Source organism: Arachis duranensis, chromosome 7 (genome assembly GCF_000817695.3).
Source record: "Arachis duranensis cultivar V14167 chromosome 7, aradu.V14167.gnm2.J7QH, whole genome shotgun sequence".
Lineage (NCBI taxonomy): Eukaryota > Viridiplantae > Streptophyta > Magnoliopsida > Fabales > Fabaceae > Arachis > Arachis duranensis.
The window spans coordinates 70,226,948-70,236,392 of record NC_029778.3 but is presented as its reverse complement, the minus strand read 5'-3'; the positions used below and the strand labels follow the sequence as shown (position 1 = coordinate 70,236,392).

Genomic DNA, 9,445 nt, shown 5'->3' with positions numbered 1-9,445 from the left:
GTATGAATACCTTTAATCGTAAGACATAAAATCACCAATTTTAATTTGGTGACGTAACAATTAGAATGACCAATAGTATGAAGACATTTCAATATTCTATTTTGCTAGAAAATAATCATATTTGGAAAAATTTTGAAATCAGACTATAATCAAAATGAATAATTTTAAGCAGAAAAAAACTTATAAGTGAAACCACATTTTGAAACTTATAAACAGAAGTCTTATTTTTAAATTGTAATAATTTTATCAATTTAACCTCAAGTATCAAATATTAAATAATATAAACTATTATTTCAAATCCATTTTTGTAAATTATACCACTTAAAAATAATTTTTTCACACATTCAAAAACCAATACATGATCTTAAAATCATTATTGTTAGCTAAGATATCCAAGTATATTAGTTCTCATATGATCGATTAGTTTAAAAAGCAATTATATAAATAAAATAAAAATATTACTTGTACACTAAAATTAACCACCATTATATGTACAAATACATATAGTTTAACTTATTTTCAATATGTATTTTTATATTCTAACATATATTTTATACTAGTAGCTGATTTTAGTGTACACCTAACATGATAATCCATAAAATTAGGAGACAACTCACATGCATTGTCAAATTATTTAACGATTCGTAAATATTAACTTTATATGAAGACAAATGTAAATTTTCACCATAAAATTATTAAAATAAGTTTAATTTTTAAGCATTCCCAAATACATACTAATTCTACCATTTATACCAATGATCACCATATATTACAACATCAACTACATAAATTACATGACGCAATTGTGCATATCAGAATAAGTTCTTAATTTAAAATCTGTACACCATTTTTGCCAAAAACAAAAAAGGCCAACGACACGACGAGAGGATCACTCTTTTTCTTAATTTTTTACTATTAATAATTTATCGCCTTTTATCTTCCAGAGGGGGAAAAAAAAACAATGAGGATAAGGGTGAAAAAGGAGGCAAACACAAGAATCATAATCCCAGTAAGTCTTTTACAGCATATAGCTGCAAGTTCAAATCATTGGTCTTTTGCTAATATATGAATACACAAATTCAACTTTCCTTTATTGTTGAAAAACAACGAAAGGTCATACCTACACAGGTATCAGAACAATGATTGTCAGCACATCATGAAAAGACTGATTTGCTGCTTTTACTCGTTGGATGGAGAATCCTCTGGAGGAACGCTTCCCCCTTCTACAGATGGAGAATCCTCTGGTGGAAGTCCATCCTCTGGTGGAACGCTTCCCCCTTCTACAGATGGAGAATCCTCTGGTGGAAGTCCATCCTCTGGTGGAACGCTTCCCCCTTCTACAGATGGAGAATCCTCTGGTGGAACGCTTCCCCCTTCTACAGAAACAACGGAATTCGCTTGGTCAGTTTGTTTCGATGATGCTCGAAAAAGGGAATCGAAGAAAACCAACCAGTTTCATTGAACAATCTAAGCTTTTGAAATAATAGACATACCTTCTCCTTCAGGAGCATAGGGAGATTTCCGGTAGCGTGTTTGTTGTTGTGTTGGCTGAAATTGGCAAATGTGTGATTAGATTTAACTTTGTTCAAATATGAAAAGTAGGTGATTAGGGGATTTGAGGCTTTAAGTTTTCAGCAATTTATTTATTTATTTATTGAATTACTAAAGAGCACGTGTGGTAACCAATATGCCTAAACAAAAATATAGTATCAAGGTTAATTTGTTTAGATTTTCTTTTTTGCTGATAGTGAAGTGTGCAGAAGCTATGAAGACATCTGAAATTTACCAACTATGATTCTACCATTGCAATGCAAAGCAACAACAAAGCAGAAATGCCGCAGAAGCTGCTCCCAACTGTAAAATTAAGTTTCTGTTGGATTAACTTATTTATGTTTATAAAATCTTATCATCAGAAGTTTCCTAGAGAAAAAGGGAAATGCTAATCATATAAGTCACAAGCAAGCAACAACTAACAGTTACAACCCTACGTTTTTCTCCCTAATCTCTCTACATATTTGGAAGGGTATTTGATAGAATGTCCTTTAGAAGTTAGAAGAAAGGATTTTTTTTTTGGTGGGGGGGGAGAGGAGGAGGAGGGAGGAGGGAGGAGGCAGTTAAACAAATAAGCTCTGAATCGCACAATTAAATTTTCACCATCCAATCCGCATTACCATTATTTGCTTATATTTTAGTTATCCATGTTGGGGAATAAAGGAGGAGGGTTACACTTGCGGTACATAGCCGGTCCCAAGCCCGGATAAAGGAGGAGGGTTGTGTTAGGTCTTCGGCAACCAACGTAAAAATATAGCCGAACCCCCCATGACATGTTGGGGAATAAGAGTATTTTTACTCTTCACTCTTACTGATATAGCTTGATGTATGGTTAGTTAAGTTAATATCTTTATTAAGGACTCAATTGTATTTTCTCTATGCTGACTAGGACTAGTTAGTTACATTGCTAGCAGTAGAAGTAGCTCTTAGGCCTATATAGTCTAACTGTATAGTGTAAAGGTGTGATTCCCCATTATAACAAAATCACTTCATCAATTCACATGCTTCACTCACTCAATTTCTCCCTCACCCCTATAGAAGCACACAGAAATTCACCTCTCTAAGCTCATTTCATCATGGTGCAGTGGACGTGGATCGAGGTGGTGTGCGACGAGAAAGTTTGAGATCGAGGCTAGTGAGTGTGATTTTGAATTCTTCTTTGGATTTTTTGATCTGCGATTTGGCGCCATGGAAGCGTCACACCAAAATTCCAAGGTTAAGGTGAATCCAAGCACGTATAGTGCTGAATCAGTTGCTGCATTCATGAATCAAATTGCAGAATTGCAATCTGAGCTCCGAAAGGCTCGTAGAACCTCAAATCCGAGCACAAATCCTGCCAGTCCTTATGTCCTCCATCCTTCCGCAAATCCTGGTATCTCTATCACTCCTGTTATCATGACTGGTTCGAATTATAATGACCGGTGTAGATCTATGACTTTAGCCCTAAATGCTAAAAGTAAACTGCGATTTGTTCTGCAATTTGTTGACAGAACTATCAAGAAACCTAGTGAATCTGATGTAATGTTTGAACAATAGGAGAGATGTAACACTTACGTAGTGGCTTGGATAAACTTGTCTTTAAGTCCTGACATCTCACGTAGTGTAATCTGGAATAATTTGGCTTAAACTATGATTCTACCATTGCAATGCAAAGCAACAACAAAGCAGAAATGCCGCAGAAGCTGCTCCCAACTGTAAAATTAAGTTTCTGTTGGATTAACTTATTTATGTTTATAAAATCTTATCATCAGAAGTTTCCTAGAGAAAAAGGGAAATGCTAATCATATAAGTCACAAGCAAGCAACAACTAACAGTTACAACCCTACGTTTTTCTCCCTAATCTCTCTACATATTTGGAAGGGTATTTGATAGAATGTCCTTTAGAAGTTAGAAGAAAGGATTTTTTTTTTGGTGGGGGGGGAGAGGAGGAGGAGGGAGGAGGGAGGAGGCAGTTAAACAAATAAGCTCTGAATCGCACAATTAAATTTTCACCATCCAATCCGCATTACCATTATTTGCTTATATTTTAGTTATCCATGTTGGGGAATAAGAGTATTTTTACTCTTCACTCTTACTGATATAGCTTGATGTATGGTTAGTTAAGTTAATATCTTTATTAAGGACTCAGTTGTATTTTCTCTATGCTGACTAGGACTAGTTAGTTACATTGCTAGCAGTAGAAGTAGCTCTTAGGCCTTTACTATATATATAGTCTAACTGTATAGTGTAAAGGTGTGATTCCCCATTATAACAAAATCACTTCATCAATTCACATGCTTCACTCACTCAATTTCTCCCTCACCCCTATAGAAGCACACAGAAATTCACCTCTCTAAGCTCATTTCATCATGGTGCAGTGGACGTGGATCGAGGTGGTGTGCGACGAGAAAGTTTGAGATCGAGGCTAGTGAGTGTGATTTTGAATTCTTCTTTGGATTTTTTGATCTGCGATTTGGCGCCATGGAAGCGTCACACCAAAATTCCAAGGTTAAGGTGAATCCAAGCACGTATAGTGCTGAATCAGTTGCTGCATTCATGAATCAAATTGCAGAATTGCAATCTGAGCTCCGAAAGGCTCGTAGAACCTCAAATCCGAGCACAAATCCTGCCAGTCCTTATGTCCTCCATCCTTCCGCAAATCCTGGTATCTCTATCACTCCTGTTATCATGACTGGTTCGAATTATAATGACCGGTGTAGATCTATGACTTTAGCCCTAAATGCTAAAAGTAAACTGCGATTTGTTCTGCAATTTGTTGACAGAACTATCAAGAAACCTAGTGAATCTGATGTAATGTTTGAACAATAGGAGAGATGTAACACTTACGTAGTGGCTTGGATAAACTTGTCTTTAAGTCCTGACATCTCACGTAGTGTAATCTGGAATAATTTGGCTTATGACCTCTGGAGAGACCTGAAAAGGAGATATTATCATGGAGATCGGTTTCGGTTCGCTGAATTAGAGGAAGAACTATATGCTGTGAGGCAAGAGAGTTGTCAGTGATGAATTACTTCACTAAACTGAAAGGACTTTGCGAAGAGCTAGACAGTTTTCAACCAGTTCCTTCATGTGATTGTGGTGAGACTTGTAAGTGTGGACTTGGAGTGATGCGAAAATACAGCACAGAAGGCTATGTGGTACGGTTCTTAAGAGGATTAAGCTAACAGTTCAGTGGAGTTCGATTGCAAATTATGTTAATGGATCCTTTGCCACACATTGATTCCACCTTTTCCCTGCTTACACAGCAAAAAAGGCAGCTTGTCAGTATTGATGGTGAACCAAGGATACTCTTTAATGCCTCCCAAGCAGAGAGCCAAAGCAGTGCACGAACTAGTGAAGGGAACCCTGCCAGAAATTCTGAAAATGCCTATAGAGGATGAGGTCGAGACAGGTTCAGTGGTGGAAGAGGACAAGGGCGAGAATGAGTGCAATGTACATATTGTAGGAAGGCAGGACACAATTGATGTGTGCTATAAGAAGCACGGTCTGCCACCACACCTCAGGGAAAGGTACAGTGATGGTGCTGCAACTCTCAATTATGCAGCCACTGAAGAGACTTGTGATGAAGACAGTGCAGACCAAACGCACAAGGTTGATGATTAGGTTCTGGAGTTCACTCAGGATCAAAAGCTTGCTTTACTTGCTCTCCTTCAACACCAAGAGGTGCAGCATGTTCATAGCACCAACCAAATTAACACACAAGCTCCAACAATGAGGGGTAAAAGAGTGGTTCAAATTTTACACTTTAAATCACACATGTTGGCAGAGAACAGTGGTGATGAAACAGAAAAATGGGAATCTTGGGTGACACTGGTGCAACAGATCATGTGTCATATTCACTTCAAGATTTAGATTCTTATTTCCATATCCCACCTGTAATAATGAGACTCCCCAATGGATCATACACTATCAGCAGCATAATGGGGACTGTCTCTTTCACTAATGACCTATACCTCACAAATACACTATATATACCTACCTTCAACTTCAAACTTATTTCTGTTTCATCACTCACTACAAATTTAAAATGTGAATTGAAAATTTCTGATACTGTTTGTGAAGTACAGGATTTGTCAAAGAAGATGATTGGTGGAGCTAGAGTTGCTGATGGACTTTACATTCTACAAAACTCTGCACATCATGCATTCCATATAGCACCACAGATTAGTGCACCTCCAACAATAAACAATGTAGTCTCAAGTAGCACATGGCATAATAGGCTCGGGCATCCACCCTACACTAAAATGCTTGTAATGAAAGAAAAATTTCCCTTCATAGATTGCAAAGCACATAAGGATCCTTGTGATCCATGTCACTGTGGTAAGCAAAAACGGCTGCCATTTCCTCTTAGTTCTAGTACAGCAAATTTTGTTTTGATCTTGTTCATATGGATATTTGGGGACCATTGAGTGTACCTTCCCTTGGTGGACAAATAATTTTTGACCGTTGTTGATGACACAAGTAGATTTACCTGGATTTACCTTATGAAACGAAAATCAGAGGCTTCTAATTTAGTTAAAACATTTTATCAATTTGTGAAAACTCAGTTTGAAAAATCAATTAAGGCCATTCGGTCAGACAATGGACCAGAAATTACATTGCTTTCTTTCTATGCTTCAAATAGTATTACTCATCAAACCTCTTGTGTGGAAACACCACAACAAACTGGAATCGTAGAAAGAAAGCATCAACATATCTTAGAAGTGGCCCGAAGCCTCATGTTTCAGTCACACGTCTCTGCTTGTTTTTGGAACTATGCTCTTAAGCATGCAGTGCACCTCATAAACAGATATCCAAGTAGCCTTCTTAAAGATCAGTCTCCCTTTGAAGTTTTGTATAACAAACTTCCTGATATTTCCCATCTCAAGGTATTTGGATGTCTTGCTTATGTGAGCACCTTGACTGCCCAGCAATCTAAATTGGACTCGAGAGCACATAAATGTTGCTTTCTTGGATATCAAGAGGGTACCAATTACCAAAGGTTACTTGTTAATTGATTTACGAACCAGAAAAATTTTCATCTCTCGTAATGTCATCTTTTATGAAAATCATTTTCCTTTTCTTACATGCAACACACCAACTTCCACCGAGCCCCCTGCACCGGTGTATCCCCCTTCCTTAGATCCGTTCTCTTATGACATTCCCTTGCATGGTTCAGCTTCATTAGACTCTAATGTTCATTCTCGTCCTCCGGACTTCTCTTTACATGAATGCACTAGTTTTGGCACTGACGACACTCCTGAGGTTCCCTCTCCATTAGGTCTTGAATCAAATGATTCACCATTCCCCTCATCTCACACCCCTACCTTTCCGCATGACACATCCCCATCATTGCCTCCTCCACCTGTAGGTCCTGAATCCGAGTCAGTTTCCCAGCTCATTAGTCCCATTCTTAGGAGATCAACTAGAGACCATATAATAGGCTCGGGCATCCACCCTACACTAAAATGCTTGTAATGAAAGAAAAATTTCCCTTCATAGATTGCAAAGCACATAAGGATCCTTGTGATCCATGTCACTGTGGTAAGCAAAAACGGCTGCCATTTCCTCTTAGTTCTAGTACAGCAAATTTTGTTTTGATCTTGTTCATATGGATATTTGGGGACCATTGAGTGTACCTTCCCTTGGTGGACAAATAATTTTTGACCGTTGTTGATGACGCAAGTAGATTTACCTGGATTTACCTTATGAAACGAAAATCAGAGGCTTCTAATTTAGTTAAAACATTTTTTCAATTTGTGAAAACTCAGTTTGAAAAATCAATTAAGGCCATTCGGTCAGACAATGGACCAGAAATTACATTGCTTTCTTTCTATGCTTCAAATAATATTACTCATCAAACCTCTTGTGTGGAAACACCACAACAAACTGGAATCGTAGAAAGAAAGCATCAACATATCTTAGAAGTGGCCCGAAGCCTCATGTTTCAGTCACACGTCTCTGCTTGTTTTTGGAACTATGCTCTTAAGCATGCAGTGCACCTCATAAACAGATATCCAAGTAGCCTTCTTAAAGATCAGTCTCCCTTTGAAGTTTTGTATAACAAACTTCCTGATATTTCCCATCTCAAGGTATTTGGATGTCTTGCTTATGTGAGCACCTTGACTGCCCAGCAATCTAAATTGGACTCGAGAGCACATAAATGTTGCTTTCTTGGATATCAAGAGGGTACCAATTACCAAAGGTTACTTGTTAATTGATTTACGAACCAGAAAAATTTTCATCTCTCGTAATGTCATCTTTTATGAAAATCATTTTCCTTTTCTTACATGCAACACACCAACTTCCACCGAGCCCCCTGCACCGGTGTATCCCCCTTCCTTAGATCCGTTCTCTTATGACATTCCCTTGCATGGTTCAGCTTCATTAGACTCTAATGTTCATTCTCGTCCTCCGGACTTCTCTTTACATGAATGCACTAGTTTTGGCACTGACGACACTCCTGAGGTTCCCTCTCCATTAGGTCTTGAATCAAATGATTCACCATTCCCCCATCTCACACCCCTACCTTTCCGCATGACACGTCCCCATCATTGCCTCCTCCACCTGTAGGTCCTGAATCCGAGTCAGTTTCCCAGCTCATTAGTCCCATTCTTAGGAGATCAACTAGAGACCATAGGCCACCCTCTTATCTTCAGGATTATCATTTTGTGAATTCCATCAGTGGCACTTGTACTCATTGCAAAAATCCATTTACAGTATCATATGAAAATTTAAGTCACAGTTTTCAAAGGTTCTCTATGGCCATCTCCCAAAATACCGAACCACAGACTTTTAAGGATGCTGTGTCTCAGCAATGTTGGAGGAGCGCCATTAAAGCTGAGCTGGATCCTCTTGAGCAGAATCAGACTTGGGAGTTAACTCCTTTGCCGACAGGAAAAACTCCAATAAGTTGCAAGTGGGTCTTTCAGGTTGAATTTAATCCGGACGGCACCAATGAACGGCACAAGGCCAGGCTTGTTGCCAAAGGTTTTACCCAAATTCCAGGAGTTGATTATATTGATACCTTCAGTCCCATTGTGAAAGTCACCACACTGCGCGTTGTTCTTTCTTTGGCAGCTGTCAGAAATTGGTTTCTCAAGCAATTGGATGTTAATACGGCTTTCCTCCATGGAGAGCTTGATAAAGAAGTCTACATGACACTCCCTCCAGGTCTTGATGTTGCTAAGCGAGGGTTGGTTTGTCGCTTGAAGAAGTCCCTTTATGGCTTGAGGCAGGCTAGCCGTCAATGGAACTTGAAACTCACTTCTGTGTTACGTGGGGCTGGTTTTGCTCAGTCTAGACTTGACCTTTCTTTGTTCACTAAGCACACTGCCCATGGGATCAGCATCATCCTGGTGTACGTCGATGATCTCATCCTCACTGGGGATTCTCTTGCAGAAATTAACAGCGTTAAGCAACTCCTTGATGATCGTTTCAGCATTAAGGATTTAGGTGATTTGAAATACTTTCTCGGGATGGAGGTGGCTCGTTCTGGCAAGGACATTGTCGTTTATCAGAAGAAATATGTCACTGATTTCCTGAGTGATTATGGGCTGCTTGAGTGCAAACCGAGCTCTACAACTATGGACTATGCTTGCAAGCTCACCAAGGACAGTGGCGATGTTCTTGCGGATTCGACACCTTTTCGAAAGCTTATCAGACGCCTACTCTACTTGACTAACACAAGGCCTGACATTTGCTTTGCTGTTGACAAATTGAGTCAGTACCTTGATCATCCACGATCCGGGCATTTCTCTGCCGCTATGAGGATTCTTAAGTACCTCAAAGGTTGTCCAACTACAGGTCTTTTCTTCTCTTCCACCTCTGATCAGCACGTTATCGGATTCTCTGATTCTGACTGGGCCTCTTGCAGTGATTCCTGGAGATCGGTTTCTGGCTATTGCTTCTTCCA

At 39.0% G+C, this 9,445-nt stretch overlaps 1 protein-coding gene across 4 annotated transcripts in view; it reads right to left on the bottom strand.

Moving 5' to 3' along the window:
* Window positions 1-996: 996 nt before the first annotated feature.
* The window catches only part of LOC107459727 (uncharacterized), an 11,528-nt gene continuing 3,079 nt past the window's right edge, over window positions 997-9,445 (bottom strand). For 2 of the 4 annotated variants that reach the window (XM_052252018.1, XM_052252020.1), the window contains 3 exons: window positions 1,494-1,548; window positions 1,264-1,376; window positions 997-1,206 (listed from right to left, as the gene is read on the bottom strand). In XM_052252018.1, coding sequence (XP_052107978.1) covers window positions 1,180-1,206; window positions 1,264-1,376; window positions 1,494-1,548 — 195 coding nt within the window. In that variant the 3' untranslated portion in view covers window positions 997-1,179. Of the gene's footprint in view, window positions 1,377-1,493; window positions 1,549-9,445 lie in introns of all 4 variants that reach the window. The other 2 variants (XM_052252019.1, XM_016077974.3) reach the window with 2 other exon arrangements.